The sequence below is a fragment of the Bufo gargarizans genome, chromosome 5 (assembly GCF_014858855.1).
Source record: "Bufo gargarizans isolate SCDJY-AF-19 chromosome 5, ASM1485885v1, whole genome shotgun sequence".
NCBI classification, from domain to species: domain Eukaryota; kingdom Metazoa; phylum Chordata; class Amphibia; order Anura; family Bufonidae; genus Bufo; species Bufo gargarizans.
Window position 1 is genome coordinate 319153990 of NC_058084.1, and position 18915 is coordinate 319172904.

Consider the following 18915-nt stretch of genomic DNA (forward strand, 5'->3'; position numbering starts at 1 on the left):
CTCATATTGATGACCTATCCTGAGGATGGGTCATCAATATGAAAAAGCCCAGAGAGCCCCTTTAAAAAAACAAGAAAAACTATATGAATGTGACATCACGGTGATCGTACTAACCCAGAAAATAATGGCCCAAGTAAGTTTTACCGGGAATGCCTTAGAGACAAAACCTTTAAACTGTGTCAGAATTGCATTTTTTTTTCACCATTATTAAATGGGACCATTAGAACGTTCAACGCCATTAAAACGTAGTATGCCCCCATGGGACTATGTGAATGGAAAAATAAAAACGTTATGGCTCTGGGAAGTCAGGGAGTGAAAAATGAAAATGCAAAAACGAAAAATCTCCAGGGACTCTGGTGGTTACCAAATGTCCCCTACTATCGGCGGACACTGCAGTATATGTCTGTCCGTATAATAACACGGTGAGGAGATACATGGCGCACATTACAGGCAGAGGCAGGCTCCGGGCGAACACTGCAGTTATATGTCTGTCCGTATAATAACACGGTGAGGAGATACATGGCGCACATTACAGGCAGAGGCAGGCTCTGGGCGAATACGGCAGTATACGTCTGTCCGTATAATAACACGGTGAGGAGATACATGGCGCACATTACAGGCAGAGGCAGGCTCTGGGCGAATACTGCAGTATATGTCTGTCCGTATAATAACACGGTGAGGAGATACATGGCGCACATTACAGGCAGAGGCAGGCTCTGGGCGAACACGGCAGTATACGTCTGTCCGTATAATAACACGGTGAGGAGATACATGGCGCACATTACAGGCAGAGGCAGGCTCCGGGCGAACACTGCAGTTATATGTCTGTCCGTATAATAACACGGTGAGGAGATACATGGCGCACATTACAGGCAGAGGCAGGCTCTGGGCGAACACTGCAGTTATATGTCTGTCCGTATAATAACACGGTGAGGAGATACATGGCGCACATTACAGGCAGAGGCAGGCTCTGGGCGAATACTGCAGTATATGTCTGTCCGTATAATAACACGGTGAGGAGATACATGGCGCACATTACAGGCAGAGGCAGGCTCTGGGCGAACACGGCAGTATACGTCTGTCCGTATAATAACACGGTGAGGAGATACATGGCGCACATTACAGGCAGAGGCAGGCTCTGGGCGAACACGGCAGTATACGTCTGTCCGTATAATAACACGGTGAGGAGATACATGGCGCACATTACAGGCAGAGGCAGGCTCCGGGCGAACACGGCAGTTATATGTCTGTCCGTATAATAACACGGTGAGGAGATACATGGCGCACATTACAGGCAGAGGCAGGCTCTGGGCGAATACTGCAGTATATGTCTGTCCGTATAATAACACGGTGAGGAGATACATGGCGCACATTACAGGCAGTGGCAGGCTCTGGGCGAATACTGCAGTATATGTCTGTCCGTATAATAACACGGTGAGGAGATACATGGCGCACATTACAGGCAGTGGCAGGCTCCGGGCGAACACGGCAGTTATATGTCTGTCCGTATAATAACACGGTGAGGAGATACATGGCGCACATTACAGGCAGAGGCAGGCTCCGGGCGAACACGGCAGTTATATGTCTGTCCGTATAATAACACGGTGAGGAGATACATGGCGCACATTACAGGCAGAGGCAGGCTCTGGGCGGACACGGCAGTTATATGTCTGTCCGTATAATAACATGGTGAGGAGATACATGGCGCACATTACAGGCAGAGGCAGGCTCTGGGCGAACACGGCAGTTATATGTCTGTCCGTATAATAACACGGTGAGGAGATACATGGCGCACATTACAGGCAGAGGCAGGCTCTGGGCGAACACGGCAGTTATATGTCTGTCCGTATGGCACGGTGAGGAGATACATGGCGCACACTAGGGGGCAGCAGAGGCAGGCTCTGGGCGGACACAGGAAGCACATGGAGGCAGCTCAGTCACACAACCCGGTGTTCACATGTTAGTCCTGGAGAGCAGCAAGATGGCGGAGGAGCCGCTGGACAGGTAGGTGTTATATGCCACCATGTCTGTGCCGGGTGTTACAGCGTGTGGCGCGTTATCGCCAGGCTGCACTCTGGTCACGTGGGAGGGGAAAATCGGGTTTGATGTGTAAACATGGCGGTTCCCTATGCAGTGTGTAATGCCTCACACTGTCAGTTCCCTCCTGTACAGGCCATGTTTTATGATATCTGTTCCTAGAGAAGCTGGGTGATTGCTAATATGGCTGCACTAATATACTTAGTATTATGTATATACCCAGGAGTCTGTGACCACCTCAGAAGGAGCTGTAATTACCAAAGGGTCCCTAGAAGATATTGGTTTTTTCGAGAAGGATGCAGAAGATGGCGACTTCATGTCTGTCCCTCATGTATAATGGCGAGACTAAAAGGGGGATTGCAGATTTGTGATATTGATGACCTGTCCTCAGTATCTGATTGCTGGGGTCTGACACCCGGGACCCCTCTGATCAGCAGTATGAAGTGGTGCAGTGTAGTTATAGCTTCCTTTTCCATTCACTTGAATGGGACCAATTGCGGTAACTAGGCTGCACCGCTGCTACAAGGGAGACAACGGCGGTAACTAGGCTGCACCGCTGCTACAAGGGAGACAACGGCGGTAACTAGGCTGCACCGCTGCTACAAGGGAGACAACGGCGGTAACTAGGCTGCACCGCTGCTACAAGGGAGACAACGGCGGTAACTAGGCTGCACCGCTGCTACAAGGGAGACAACGGCGGTAACTAGGCTGCACCGCTGCTACAAGGGAGACAACGGCGGTAACTAGGCTGCACCGCTGCTACAAGGGAGACAACGGCGGTAACTAGGCTGCACCGCTGCTACAAGGGAGACAACGGCGGTAACTCCGCTGCTACAAGGGAGACAACGGCGGTAACTCCGCTGCTACAAGGGAGACAACGGCGGTAACTCCGCTGCTACAAGGGAGACAACGGCGGTAACTCCGCTGCTACAAGGGAGACAACGGCGGTAACTCCGCCCCAGCATCTCCACACAGCAGACTGACAGGGGTGACGGGAATCTGACCCCCACTTATCTGATATTGATGACCTGTCCTGAGGAAAGGTCTTCAGTGGCATGAAACAGGACAACTCCTTTAAGGGCATTCCTCATAGCGGCTCTGACTAGCGGTCAGTGTAGAGATTTACTTGCTTGAAGGAGGGAAGCATGGAGACTGGGGGTGTTGTAACAGACTGCGACTCACTGTGCCAACCCAGGAGGGTGATACATGGGCAGTGTCATGGCAGAAATGGGAGTGGCCCTTCTCATGGGATGTGGGTTGCATAAAAAGGCCTGGATTAATCAAATCTGTTATTAATCCATTGGCGCCAAGGTCCGACTGTTTGATATGTGTAAGTGAGGGTCACTAGCAGTCGCTCTTACGTGCATGCCAGTGCTGTGGTCCCAAAATGGCAGCCGATGCAGGGTCATGTGACCGGTCCCATTCATTAACGGTCTCCATGCGTAGTCTGTCCGCAGTCTAAGTCAATGGAGGATGTTGATGGACGGGACGTGTGCAGGAGACAGGATTTAGCATCCAACTCCAGATCAGAGTACATATTATTTTAGAACCCAGACCAGGGCCCGATATTTAGAGCACCTATATTAACTTCAAACCCCAGACTCATATATTAGGCCCCATGCACACGACCGTATCCGTTTTGCAGTCCACAAATCAGATACCGGCTACGTGCGCCTGCACTTTCCCATTCAGCACATCCTGCACCATTGTCCTCAGTATAGGACATGCTCTGTCTTTTCTGTGGAGCAGCAGAACGGACCTACGAATGTGGACAACGCACGCATCTTTTGTGTCCCCATAGAAATGAATGGGTCAGTGTCCAATCCGCAAAAAATGTGGATTGGATGCAGACAAAAACTACGGTCATGTACATGAGGCCTTAAAGACCATGTACACCTTCGGGGGCAGTTTTTTTTTATGATTTCATTTTTAGCTAAAAATCCTTTTTTCAATTAGCCTTTATTAAAAATATTGGGCTGTTCTGTTACAAAGGGTTAACTGTTTTTCTCTTTCACTTTGTGCTGGTCATCTAATAGACCTTATCTCTAAGGCTACTTTCACACTTGGGGCAGAGTGATCCGGTAAGCAGTTCCATCGCCGTCTGTGTGCTTTTATTGTGTAAACAAACCGATTTGATACATATGCAAATTAACCTGAGATGAGTCCTGTATGTGAGATGAGTCAGGGACAGGACTCATCTCAGGGTAATTTGCATATGTATCAAATCGTTTTTTTTACACAATAAAAGCACACAGAGCTATGGGGACTGGGTATTACGGATGTGCTAGCGGCCATCTAGCAACCCATGTCCTCAGCTCTATACACAAAATCCAGGTGACAGGTTCCCTTTAATCTAGACCCCTGGTTTGCAGTGACCAAACATGGGGTCATTGACAGTCACTTCCAATCAGTTTGGCCTAAACTTACTAATGTGTCTTGGGGGGGGGGGGGGGGGGGGGCTCTGTCATGCCTCCTCCTCAGTAACCAGATAAAAAGTACCGTATATATATCACCATATATCGGTGGAAAAAAAAAAGAATGATTTCCTACCTTCCTACCCATTCATGTCACCCCTGCTAGAAGAACACATCCCAGCAAGCAATTGCAAATTCTACACACTACCTGCCCTACAATACTCCGCACAGGCGCGCACACACCACGCATAGAGAGTAGCCCCTCCACAATGCATATATTACTAGGCTTCCCCTGCTGTCATATAAAAAGGCTCTCAGAGGCTACTTTTGGGTAGTGCACCTCTTGGTGATAGATTGTTGACTGCTAGACATGCCTGTAAGATGTTTAGTTGGACTGAGAGAAGCAGGATGGTCATTTTGTTGAACTGCCCACCATCTAGGGCCTAGGCTGTCCTGACCTAGCTGTTAGGAGATGTTTGTGACGTGAGGGAAACACACAAGGTGAACAGGTCCCGGATTGTTTCATCCACTGACGAGCAAGAGCAGCTTCCACAGTTTCATTGTCCGTTATTTACACACAAGTGGCGCCTTCATTACACATCCCTGTCTCTGCCCACACCATTTCCATGGACTCGGCAGGCAAAGTATTGACCCGCTACCATTGCCTTTTGTTTGCAGCGGTGTAGTGAACAAGAAACCTGGACCGCTATGGACTGCAACCGTATTGTCTCTAGTGATGACTCCAGCTTCTGGTTGGGTTCGAGAATGGAGGCCCTAGTAGAGATATGTGGGACACTAACAGCTCAGCGATGTGTGCAGGACGTCCTGCAACCGCATGCATTGTCTCATGGCACGGCTTCCACCTGGCAGTTTCCCAGGAATGTCTTTGCCATATTTCAGCACTTCCTTGGCCTGCCCAGTCACCAGATTTATACCGCGTTCACACCACGATATGTGGACCTTAAACTGTGGATCCGTACAACATGGGTATTGGCCATGTGCACCCTGCATCCATTGACTTCAAGTGGTCCGCAATCTGCATGTTGTGGACAAAGCTAGGACGTTTCCCATCTTTTGTGGTGTGGCCACACGGACCGAGCAGCACACAGCCTGGTCCCAAAGGCACTAAATCTAATATCTAGTGGTTTCTAGACCACATTTATTCTGAATTTCATATGTACACGTGGAGGGCAGTGATATCAGCCTCGGGTGATACAATGGGAGTAAACATGCTGCACACACTCATAGCTTACACAGGGGACACGCGGTGCCCGCTGACGGGTTGTGCAGGGGACGCGCGGTGCCCGCTGACTAGGTCTTCATGGTAGCTGTAGAAGAAGTGGTGGGGTAGATTTATCAGGAATTACTTTAATTTTAAAAACATTATTATATTATGAAGGTGGACATTGCATGCATGTAAGGATGACAATCAGTCTCATGTCCTGTTGCCTTTGGTTTATAGTGAGGAAATGGAAAGCTATGAAAAGTTCCTTCAGAGAAAAGAAGAACTTGCTTCTCAGGAACGGTATGAAGAGGATAATGAGGAGGAAGAAGAGGATGATGACGACGATGATGGATGGTACTGGGAACACAGCAGCACACATATTACTAAGCAGTATACAAGAGGGAGTAACCCCCAGGTAAGCCATGCAAATAGTTCTGTGTCTTTTCTTTCACTTCCAAATCACTTGTAGCCCATTTAGCTAGCCCTACAAGACACCATGTCTGGTTTACCCAAGAATTCCTGGGGACAGTCTTCAGCAGCGTCTTTGTTGTGTTTCAGGCTAACAGACAAGATATGAATAAGAGCTCATCTAAGGCGTATACAGCGACAGACAAAGTCTTACAGAAGTATGAACACAAGATTAACCTAGGTATGATTGAGCTATTGTATGACATGCTGCACAAGTCACTGCACGGCGCAGTCCAGTCTGAGTGATCTGCCGGCCTGACGCTGCTGTCAGGCGGACGTACGGTCACGTGTATGTATTGTCCCTGTATCGTGGTGCAAACTCCCACAGTTTATCAGATGTTATGTCTGCATTGTGTTGATGGCGTACTGATCTGAGTGTGATGAGGCTGAGAAGCAGACGGTGTGGCTGGTATTTGGACGCGGGGTCCTCACTTGTCAGTCATGGCATCTCAGCAGCAATTTTCTTAAACGTTCAACTAGCCATAGATATTAGATGAAGATCCGACACCAAACTAGATTTGTTATGCCTGAATCCCCCGCTCAGTCCATACATTGCTACTCCCTTCCAAACCATTGTATAGAACACATTGCACAAAATGGAATACCCTTCTTGTCCCAGACACTGCACTGCATTGGCTGGGAGGGGAGGCGGTGTACACTGCACTGCATTGGCTGGGAGGGGAGGCGGTGTACACTGCACTGCATTGGCTGGCTGATTAACTTTTATTAACTCTTTCTGGGTGGGAGGTGGGAAAAACTGCAATACCGCCATAGCATTTTTACGTTATAAATTTTACAGTGTTCATTTTCCGATATAAATAACGTAATATCTTTACTCTCTGGGTCAGTACGATTACAGTAATACCAAATACATATAGTTTTTCTTTCTATGGAGTTGTGTGAGGGCTTGATTTTTGAGGGACGACTTGTATTTTTCATTGGTATCATTTTGGAGTAAATGATGCTTTTTGATCGCTTGTTATTAAGTATTTGGTGGCAACAACATTTTTTATTTTTTTACGGTGTTCACCTTAGGGGATAATTTACATGATATTTATGTAGTCTGGGTCGTTACGGACGCGGCAATACCAAACATGGGGTATATATATTATTATTTTTTTTATTGAAAAGTATATTTTCAATGGAAAAAAGCTTATTTTTTTATGGATTTTTGTATTTTTTTTTACGTAATAGTCTCACAAGGGGACTATAACAGACCATATTCTGATTGATTTTAAAATGCAATGCATTATCCGTATAGTGCATAGCATTTTAATGACAGTGCTATACATTGACCGGCAGGCTGTGCCAGAGAGGCATATTTGGTATGTTGACTAATATATTTAGATATTTTTTTTTAAAGGGTTTTTTAAATGGGTTGTCCAGTTTTGAAAATCCATTTCCATATTTCATATACCCTATTGGGGAATTCTGATTTAATAAAATGGAGGGAAAGTTCCCTGTTCAGGATCCTAATCTTCTTGCCAGGGTGTAGAGTGATTCCAAAGAGCATCACCCACCCTGGAGTACTTGGCCTGTCCTACATTACACAGACAACATATTATTGTGAATGAGCTGTGTAATGTTTAATTCCCCACTTGGTGGCGCTGCAGGGAAACAGAGCGCCTACTGCCAGGTTTTACCATAGATAAACAGCTTACTCTGTGATCAGCTTAAAGGGGTATTCCCAGCAAAGACAATAGGGGTATATCGCTAGGGTGTGCCCCCATTGTCTGATAGGTGAGGGTCCTAACTCTGGGACCCGCACCTACACTGAGTACCGAGTGGGGAGAGACGAAATAGCCGAGCCAGTGCTCAGCTATTTTCGGCAGTCCCATAAAAATCAATGGAGGGCGGCTGCGCATGCACAGTGCGCCCTCCACCACCTTTCCCCGTTTTGTTCTCGGTGTAGGTCCGGGTCCCAGAAGTGGGACCCGCACCAGTCTGACAGTGGGCGGCATATCCTAGCGATATGTCCCCATTGTCTGAGATGGAAAAACCCCTTTAATGTCGGGGACTCTTCTAACAAGAAGAGATTGGAGAACCTTTTGTATGATTGACATGAAATATTGAATGTTTTCTAGGTAAATTGACTCTTTCTGACTCTGTTATGAACAAAGTCACTGAAAAATCCAGACAAAAAGAATCAGACCAGTAAGTACACATTTTCATTTTCTACTACTGTGACTTAAAAGTTTTTCGTGATTTTAATATTGATGACCTATTCTCAGGGTAAGGGCTCATGCCCACAAACGTGTGCAGCCCGTGCTGCGGACTGCAAATTGCGGTCCGCAATGCACGGACCGTGGGCAGCCGATGAAAAAGTAGTGCATGCACTGCTTTTTTGCGGTGCGGAGGCACATACAGTAAACCCACGGAAGCACTCCATAGTGTTTCCGTGCCTCCGTTCCGCATCTCCCGGATCGCAGACCCATTCAAGTGAATGGGTCTGTGATGCGGGATGCACACGGCCGGTGCCTGTGTATTGCGGACCTGCCGTATGCGGGCCGCAATACGACCACGGACAGCACACGGTCGTGTGCATGAGCCCTAAGAGAGACAAGCATACTTGGATTCACAGTAACTGTCTGAAATGGGAGTAACCCTTTCATTCAAAACAGAATTTAAAGGTGTATGCCAGAATTTTTAAATTCATGACCTATCCTCAGGATAGGTCACCAATATCAGATCAGCGGAAGTCTGGCACCCCTGCCGATCAACTGGTTCATTGTTTAATCGCAACAGCAGCGGTAAGCAGGTGTAATTAAAAGAAGCCGTCTCATTCATTTCAATGGGATGGCTCGTTCTATTCGAAAGTATACAAAGAAGCTGTCCCATTGAAGTGAATGGGACTAGGGCTGCAACGAGTACTCACGCCGTGACCTGATGCGCTGTGTGACATCACGCCCAGAGCAGTGCGGAACGATAGTGTCGGCGGCGCCCTGCTGGAAACGTAAGTTGGAGACACAGAGGGGGTATTAATTCATTTTTTTCTTATAAGAGTACTTGATTAATCATAAAAATAATTGGTAGAATACTTGAGTGCTAAAATAATTGTTAGCTGCAGTCCTAAATGGGACGGCCTCTTGTAATTACACCTGCTTACCGCTGCTGTTCTGACGGTGAGAAGGTTAACAATGAACCAGCTAAACTGTGGGGGTGCCGAGTGTCGGACTTCCACTGATCTGATATTGATGACCTATCCTGAGCATAGGTCATCAATATAAAAATTCTGGAATACTCCTTTAAATGCTGTTGAATTAAAGGGTTACTCCCATCTCAGACTGTTACTGTGTATCCAAGTATGCTTGTCTCTCTTAGAAGTAAATGGAGAGAGCCACCTTCCATTCATTCTCCGCCTGACTGTGGCAGCTACTTCACCGGGTGGGATGGAGGTCGAATGATCTTGTGGATATGCTATAAGTATCTGAACTAGCGCTAATATTTTAATGCTCAGGCATACTTGCAGTTAAAGGGTTTATCCCATGAAAGTATTACTACTCAGTGCGCAATTATTAGGCAAGTGAGTATTTAGACCATATCATAATTTCTATGCATATTTTCTAACTCCAAGCTGTATAAACTTGAATGCTTATTGGATTGAAGCATATCAGGTAATGTGTATTTGTGTAATGAGGGAGGGTGAGGCCTAAGGGGATCAAGACCTTATAACAAGGTGTGCATAATTATTGGGCAGCTTTTTGTGGGGTGGGGGAGAAACCAATGGCAGACATGGACGAGCCTCCCTAGCATTGCGGGATGTTTTCATCCGCCTGCGGGGACCAGGGAGTGGGGAGCCAGGTAACTAGAATCAGTGTGAGGGGCCCAGAATATGGGGGAGCATTTGTTAGTGTCGGATAGCCCCTTTAAGAAACTGCCAGACCCCATGGATGGAAGGCTTATGACGGTTATTGAAAAGAAGGGGGGCTATATTGGTCACAGTTCATTTTTATTTTTTGGGGGTGGGGGGGGGGGGGGTCATAAATGTTTGTTTGTAAATTGAGTTGTTTATTATTCTCACTTTAACAGATGAAAATAAACGGGTGAGAGAAATGTTCCCCTTTTCCTTTAGCTACATAATAATCCTGCACATTAAGGGTCCATTCACACGTCCGTATGTGTATTGCAGATCCGCAAAACACGGACACCAGCAATGTGCGTTCTGCATTTTGCGGACCGCACATTGCCGGCACTCTCATAGAAAATGCCTTTTCTTGTCCGCAATTGCGGACAAGAATAGGACGTGTTAAATTTTATTGCGGATCCGGAAGTGCGGATCCGCAGATGCGGACAGCACATTCCGGCTTAATTTAAAATGGATGGGTCCGCACATGTTCCGCAAAATTGCGGAACGGATGCGGACCCATTTTGCGGACGTGTGAATGGACCCTAATAAATCCAAAACATCACTCTCTTATTTTCTTAAATATTCAGGTTTGAGGTTTATTAGCATCTTGAATTGAATAAAATGAATCCTTAAAAATACAACTTGCCTAATAGTTGTGCACACAGTGTATGGAGTGAATACAGTTTCTTTTTTAAATTGTTATTGCAATATAACTGCAGCATTCAGTTTCGTGTCCACCTTCTCCTGGGTTCAGAGGCGGACTGACATGCTCATAGCTCACCTGCTTCCTTCCCCTTAGTGCTGGCATAGTGATCTCATAGTGAAGGTGGAGAGGTAGCCGTATTTCTCGCCCATTTTCCTTGGGGGACACAGACCTTGGGTATAGCTCAGCTCCCTAGGAGGCGTGACACTAAGTAAAACTGTTAAGCCCCTCCTCCATCAGCTATACCCTCAGCCTGGAGATAGAGGCTACCAGTTTTAGCTTAGTGTCCAAGGAGGCAAGACACTCCCTGCTACTGCAGGGCTGTTTTCTCCTTGTTATTTTTACTTTTTCTTCTAATTTTGTTATTTTATTTTTTCCTAGGGATACCAGAGACGCATTAGACCTCTCTGCTCTCCCGGGGTTGAGCTGCGCCAGTGCCAACTTATCTGCACTGCTGCCTCCCCCACAGAAGCAATAGGAGGATCTGGGCAGCAATGGCTCCCCTACATCCCGCCAGCTAGGGGGTCGCCCGCACGCCAAGCCCCTCTTCCAGCTTCCTGCCACTGCGGTGCCAGTGGCTGAAGGGGCGACCCTGCTGGAAAGGACTGAGGGTGAAGACGTCGGACGGTGAGATGGCTATTCCAGCCCATACCCCGTCCCTATCTGCAGCATCTACCCCTCTGGGTAAGGGGGGCACCCGTGGTCGCTCATTCTGAGCGCTCATCTGCAGGACAATGCAGCACAGCAGCATCCTCAGCACCCCCACGCCGTTCCCCCCCCACGCTGCTATCTTTCTCCCCCCCTCCCCCTCATTCGGGGCTGACTCCATTTTTCTCTTCTCTCTCTCCCCCTTCCCGCCGAGAACGGGGGGCGGGGCTTAGCGGTCCCGGCAGGGGGCGGGGCTTACGCGCGCGTCATTTTGGGGGCGGAGCTACGTTCTCCTTCACAGGAGACATTTCAAGCGCTGGAGGGGGCGGAGCTTGTTCCCCGTGCTTTCTGCTGAGGTTTCCCGCGCTTCCTCACTCCTGACAGGAAGCTGGGACACGGTGGGGGACTCTAACCTCCTGTGTACATCGCTCGGCTTCTGTGGGCGCTCTCTGCTGCTCTCTGCTGCTCACTGCTGTTCACTGCTTCTCTGCTGCTGCTGATCTGGGCCATCTCCTGACGTTCTTCTGAGGCACTGGTAGGACAGTTAACCCTCTCCTAACCCTCCTGGTCATAGCTGCTATAACCCTTTGTGGTCTCTATATTAGAGTACAACCACACTTCAGCATGTCAGATCCCACAGGTGCCCCCAAACCCTGGTACCATGCCTGTACCGCCTGTAAGGAACTTTTTCCGCGGGGGCAATCTGAGCCGCATTGCCTTGCATGTCAGGCCCCGGTGCAGGGCCCGCTTCCCGCTGCGCCCCCCGGTGCCTCTGAACCCCCTGACTGGGCTAGGTCTCTGTCTCAGGCGGTGGAAAGCCTTACACACGTAGTGGGCCGTCTCGTGGATAGACCGCCTCTCCCGCAGGCTGCCACAATCCCTGTCGCACCCGCTGGGACTACCGTTTCTGCCGCCCCCACTGGTTCCCTGCCTCCCAGCGAATCTTCCAGGGCCCGGCATACTCAGAAACGTTCAAGGGTTGAGCGCACATCTTCTCCAGATGCTTCGCTCTCTCCGCCATGCGTGCGAGCTCAGTCAAGTCTATCCTCTCAAAGGGATACGCTTTCTGAGGGAGAACTGGCGGATTCGGACGTGGACATGGACTCAGAGCTTCCGTCCAAATTGGCGTCCGCGGTGGGGCATCTTGTCACTAGCATCCGTGATACCTTTCAGCTACACGATGACCCCCCCAGCTCTGAACAGGCCGGCGTGTCCTTTCTCCGCCCCAAACAGGCCTCCAAGGTTTTTCCCATACACGCTGATTTTTCTTCTGTGGTATCCAAGGCTTGGACTCGGCCTAACGTCCGCTTTATTACACCCAAAAAGCTGGACATTTGTTATCCCTTTCCAGCGGATTCTGTGACCACGTGGACATCCCCGCCTAAGGTTGATCCTCCCGTGGCTCGCCTGTCCAAAAGCACTACTATTCCTGTACAGGACGGATCTTCCCTCCAGTCTGTTGAGGACCGTCGTACGGAATCCCTCTCCAAGGCCATATTTACTGCCTCTGGTTCGGCCCTTAGACCGGTCTTTGCCTCCGCCTGGGTTGGCAAAGCGGTCTCTGAATGGGGTTTGCAACTGGAACGGGAGTTAGGGTCGGACGTCCCTGTTCAGGACCTCCGTTCCTTAGCCCAACTAATTGTTCAGGCCGGAAAATTCGTCTGTGAGGCCTCCCTTGATGCGGGTGCCCTCATTGCCCGTTCCTCTGCCCTGGCAGTTTCTGTCAGGAGGGAACTCTGGCTGAAGGTTTGGGCGGCGGACGCCGCTTCCAAACGCTCTTTGGCCGGCCTACCATTCACGGGTTCCCGCCTGTTCGGAACCCGTCTGGACGAACTTATATCAGAGGCCACGGGTGGGAAGAGTACTCGCCTCCCCCAGTCCAGGCCAATGGGCGCCCCCCGTGGTCGCGCTGGTTCGTCCCATTTTCGGTCCTTTCGCAAGCCCACCGGGTCTAGACCCGCGGCCAGTTCTTCTTCCTCTGGCCCAGCCCAGGATAGACGCAAGAAGCCGTTTTTTTCGGACGCAACCTACCTGGCGCAAGTCCCAGCCTGCACGGGCTCCCACAGGCCAGCAGCCCTCTGCCTGAAGGTGCGCCCCCACCCACCCGGGTGGGGGGCCGCCTTCTCCTATTCAGGAACGTATGGCGGGCCCACATCTCAGACGCATGGGCGCTCGAGATTGTATCTTGCGGATACAAAATCGAATTTGCGTCCATTCCGCCAGACCGTTTCTTCCGATCCCGTCCTCCGCGAGATCCCGTACGAGTGGCCGCCTTCTTCGCGGCCATTCACTCTCTAATGGACAAGGGTGTCGTCGCCCCCGTGCCTCCGACGGAAAGGTTCAGGGGGTTCTACTCGAACCTCTTTGTGGTTCCCAAGAAGGAAGGCTCAGTGCGTCCGATCTTGGACCTAAAACGCCTGAACCGTTTTCTCCGACTGCAGAGATTCCGGATGGAGTCTCTCAGGTCCGCAGTGGCCTCCCTGGAAAGAGGGGATTTCATGGCCTCAATCGACATTCAGGATGCATACCTCCACGTTCCGGTTGCTCCATGTCATCACCGCTTCCTGCGCTTCGCGGTGGGGGACGATCACTTCCAATTCGTCGCCCTTCCCTTTGGTCTGGCGACGGCTCCTCGAGTGTTCACCAGGGTCCTGGCCCCTGTCTTGGCCCTTCTACGTTCAAGAAGTGTTTTTCTTCTCCCATACTTGGACGACATCCTGGTCAAGGCACCCTCCTTCTCTCAGACATCCCGCAGTGTGGAACTCACTCTGGAGACCCTGACGCGGTTCGGTTGGATTATCAACCACCCCAAATCTTCCCTTACCCCCTCCAGACGGCTGATCTTCCTGGGGATGCTCCTGGATACAGAGTTGGCGGAGGTCCGCCTTCCGTCGGACAAGCGTCTGGCCCTTCGCGGGTCGGTTCGCAGTCTCCTCCGTCATCACCGCCCTTCCCTCAGATCCAGCATGCGGTTGTTGGGAAAGATGGTTGCCTGTTTCGAAGCGGTGCCGTTCGCACAATTCCGATCCCGCACCTTTCAGAGGGCAATTCTGTCGGCCTGGGACAAATCACCGAGGAGTCTGGACAGGACCTTTCTTCTGCCTCCCCTGGCTCGGGCTTCCCTCGGCTGGTGGTTGCATATCCCTCTAAGGGGGAAGTCCTTCCGTCCACTGAACTGGCTGGTGATTACCACAGATGCCAGCTTACGGGGGTGGGGGGGGGTTTTCCCTCCCCGGTCCGTCCAGGGCGTTTGGTCTCTATCGGAGTCCAGACTTCCAATCAATATTCTGGAACTGAGGGCGATTCTTCTGTCCCTCAGACACTGGACCCATCTGCTGAGGGGCCACCCTGTTCGGATCCAATCGGACAATGCCACGGCTGTGGCATACATAAACCATCAGGGAGGCACTCGCAGCGATGCAAGAGGTGACCCTCATTCTCCTCTGGGCGGAGACGCACGTGCCGGCCTTATCTGCGATTTACATCCCGGGGGTGGACAACTGGGCGGCGGATTTCCTCAGCCGGTCCACCATCGACCCGGGAGAATGGTCCCTGCACCCAGAGGTGTTCGAAGCCCTTTGTCTTCGCTGGGGTCGCCCCGACGTGGACCTCATGGCCTCCAAATTCAACCACAAGGTCCCCCTATACCTGGCCAGGGCACGGGACCCGAAGGCATACGGCGCCGACGCGCTCGTCCTTCCGTGGCGCGAATTCTCCCTTCTGTACGTCTTTCCTCCTTTTCCCCTCCTGCCACGGGTTCTTCGGAGGATCGCGGCAGAGGGCGTCCCCGCGATTCTAATCGCCCCGGATTGGCCCCGCCGCTCTTGGTACGCCGACCTAATGTTGCTGTTGGCAGACGCACCGTGGCCACTGCCCTCCAGGGAAGACCTTCTCTCTCAGGGACCGATCTTCCACGAGCATTTAGGCTCGCTACGTTTGACGGCGTGGCTATTGAGACCGCCGTCTTAACGCGACGGGGTTTCTCCGCGGACGTAGTCCGCACCATGATCCGGGCTCGTAAGCCCGTATCCTCTAGGATCTACTATCGGGTTTGGAGGTCCTATCTGGGGTTCTGTGAGTCCCGGAGCATCCCACCTCTCCGGTTTTCTCTTTCCACAATCCTGTCCTTCCTCCAGTCGGGTCTGGACCTGGGGCTGTGCCTCAGTTCTCTGAAGGGTCAGATTTCGGCGCTGTCTATTCTTCTCCAGCGTCCCCTGGCCCCTCTAGGGCCAATTAAGACCTTTTTACAAGGGGTGGCTCACTCTGTTCCGCCGTACCGCCCTCCTGTTCCTTCCTGGGACCTGAATGTGGTGCTCTCGGCGCTCCAATCAGCCCCCTTCGAGCCTTTACGGGAGGTCTCCCTTCGCCTTCTGTCCTGCAAGGTCATCTTTCTTGTGGCCGTCACGTCTCTCCGACGGGTGTCGGAGTTAGCGGCTCTTTCTTGCTCCGAACCTTTCCTGATCTTCCACCAGGATAAGGTTGTGCTTCGGCCTGTCCCGACTTTCCTGCCAAAGGTGGTCTCCGCCTTTCACATCAATGAGGACATCGTCCTTCCGTCGCTCTGTCCCTCTCCTTCCCACCCCAGAGAACGGGAACTGCACCGTCTGGATGTGGTCAGGGCGTTGAGGATTTACTTGGAGGTCACCGGGTCCTTTCGGCGCACGGACTCCCTGTTTGTGGTTCCGGAGGGTTCGCGCAAAGGGTTGGCGGTCTCCAAGGTGGCTATTGCCCGTTTCATTAAACTGGCGGTGTCTGAGGCTTATCGAGCCAAGGGCAGACCTCCGCCTTTCGGCGTCACTGCTCATTCCACCAGAGCAGTCGGAGCTTCCTGGGCGCAGAGGCATCGGGCCTCGGCTGAACAGTTGTGCAAAGCAGCCACTTGGTCCTCTCTGCACACTTTCACAAAGTTCTATAGGGTGCATACGCATGCATCAGCGGATGCTGCTTTGGGCCGCCTGGTTTTGCAGGCAGCGGTTTCCTGATGCTCTGGTGGTGTTCCGCCTTGGGTTTGTGGTCCCTCCCTTCTTGGACTGCTCTTGAACGTCCCAAGGTCTGTGTCCCCCAAGGAAAATGGGCGAGAAAAGGAGATTTTTGTATAACTTACCAGTTAAATCTCTTTCTCGCTCTTCCTTGGGGGACACAGCACCCACCCTTCTGTGTTTGGTTACAGGGTTATGGTCTGGCGCCCCGTTGGGTTGCTGGCTGGTTGTTTCCGTTATTGGTTGTTATCCTTTCACTACTTGGACACGCAACTGGTAGCCTCTATCTCCAGGCTGAGGGTATAGCTGATGGAGGAGGGGCTTAACAGTTTTACTTAGTGTCACGCCTCCTAGGGAGCTGAGCTATACCCAAGGTCTGTGTCCCCCAAGGAAGAGCGAGAAAGAGATTTAACTGGTAAGTTATACAAAAATCTCCTTTTTTCTCTAGTCAGTGGAGGAAGAAATTGTGCGGGTATTACATACCATCTGTATCTCTGCGGCTATATGTGAGGCGCTATTTTGTATGTAGGGGAGGAAAGGGATAACTCACTATATGCAGTACATCCTGGGGATGCAGCAGCTTGATGAGCTTCTGCCCACCCACAAAAAAGGCGAGCAAGTCCTGTAGATATGTGCACATCTTAGGCTACTTTCACATTAGCGTTCGGGGCTCCACTTGTGAGTTCCGTTTGAAGGCTCTCACAAGCGGCCCCGAACGGATCCGTACTGCCCTAATGCATTCTGAGTGGATGCGGATCCGCTCAGAATGCATCAGTCGGGCACCGTTTGTCCTCTGCTCCGCTCACCAGGCGGACACCTGAACGCTGCTTGCGTGCGGAGTCAAACGTATCCGTCCAGACTTACAATGTAAGTCAATGGGGACGGATCCGTTTGAAGTTGACACAATATGGCTCAATTTTCAAGTGGATCCGTTTGCATTATCATGAACAAAATAATGAACGGATCTAAGCGTTTGCATTATAGGTGCGGATCCGTCTGTGCGGATACCAGACGGATCCGCACCTAAACACAGGTGTGAAAGTAGCCTTAGATGTGTGGGATTACCCCTTTAATAAGACACCCATGCTTTCAGTGTTAGTTTTGGTAATTGTTTGACTAAATAGAAGACTAAGCAATATTTATATGACCCTTTATTTTATAATCCTAGGTACCGGGTCAAAGATAAATCTGATAGAGCTACTGTTGAACAGGTATGTAATGTTTTGAACAGTACCATCCGTTGTAGCCCATCTAAGAATATGTTCACACATGGCAACAGAAAACGGCACTGAAATGCTTTTAGAAAAACATTTGTTTCTTCAGTTAGAAAACTGTCATTTCCTTTTGCAGTTTTTTTGCAATTTTAATTACCACACTTAGAGGACCAGTCGCCTTTCCTGGCATTGTGTAGTAGCAGCGTCCCGCTCTCGGGTAGAAGGTCATATGACCGACTCAGCACAAATCTGGGATGCGTTCACTCCCTTACGAGAGAGTTTGATCCAGCGAGTAAGATCTGAAAAGTCTTTTTCTTTCTTCATTTAGTAATTAGTTGCATTTCCTATGTAATAACATTATCTTTTCATATAACTATATTGGGCCATTGCTCTGTTCTTCCTTCTAGAAGTTTGAGTCTGCAGATGCTCCAGAATTGCTATTACTGTTACAATTCCATTGCTGTTTTCATTATGCAATTTTAATTATTTTCATTACATTGCAGTTACAAAAAAATAAATAAATCTGTCAGCAGTTTTGACTGCTAAACTGCTGATCGCACTAGATGCAGCTGGGGGGGGAGGGGGGGGGGGTTGTCCTGCTGGAGAGAACATGTCTATAGCAAAGCTTTATTATCCTGAGTAATGTGAATATGAAGTTATATTCTGCCAGGTTCTGCTCCTGTGTGCTTTTTCCATTGGACTGCTTCAGCTGTAGCATCCAACCAGGAGACCAGTACAGCTGTCTCTCCGAGAAGAGGGGAGAGGCTGGGAAGCAGCACAATGCACAGAGCACTTTCCAGTGAAGCTCTGCCTCCTGTGCACATAATATAACCTAATATTCACACTACTAATGATAAAATCTCCACAAAAGGTATGTGTTACTGTTCCTGACCCTTACCTAGCGCGATCAGCAGTTAAACAAGGTAAAAACTGCTGACAGACTCCATTTAAAGGGAGTCTGTCAGCACATTTACCCCTTTTTAACAGTTCCCATAGCGCTGTAGCCGCAACACAGATAATTAAAACGGTACCTTTATATGCTTTTGTGGACTTGTAAAACTGCCAAAAACGAACTTTGATGCATATGTAAATGAGGGCTCCCAAGTGCCCCGGGGCGGCTTTCACAGCGTTGGAGCCCAGGCAGCTCTGCCTCTTCGGCTCTTATCCCCGCCCAGCCTCTTCCTCTGCGCATGCGCCGGTTAACGGATCAAACAGATAAATGTACCTCTGTTGGCTCTCTGTGTCTGCTGTGACAGCTGCCTGCTCGGCTTTCCTCCTTCTCCCGCGCCGATGGACCGCCTCCTTTCTGAAGTTTTTGCACCGTTAGCCGGCGCATAAGCTACTGCGATGCTGTGCCAGTAATGTGCATGCCCCGGCCAA

General features: G+C 50.2%; 1 protein-coding gene across 1 annotated transcript in view; it reads left to right on the forward strand.

Moving 5' to 3' along the window:
* The first annotated feature begins 1849 nt into the window (after window positions 1-1849).
* Window positions 1850-18915, forward strand: part of RIOK1 (RIO kinase 1) — a 55428-nt gene continuing 38362 nt past the window's right edge. The window contains exons 1-5 of the mRNA XM_044293477.1: window positions 1850-2004; window positions 5914-6091; window positions 6235-6325; window positions 8229-8298; window positions 17490-17532. Coding sequence (XP_044149412.1) covers window positions 1958-2004; window positions 5914-6091; window positions 6235-6325; window positions 8229-8298; window positions 17490-17532 — 429 coding nt within the window. The 5' untranslated portion in view covers window positions 1850-1957. The remainder of the gene's footprint in view (window positions 2005-5913; window positions 6092-6234; window positions 6326-8228; window positions 8299-17489; window positions 17533-18915) is intronic.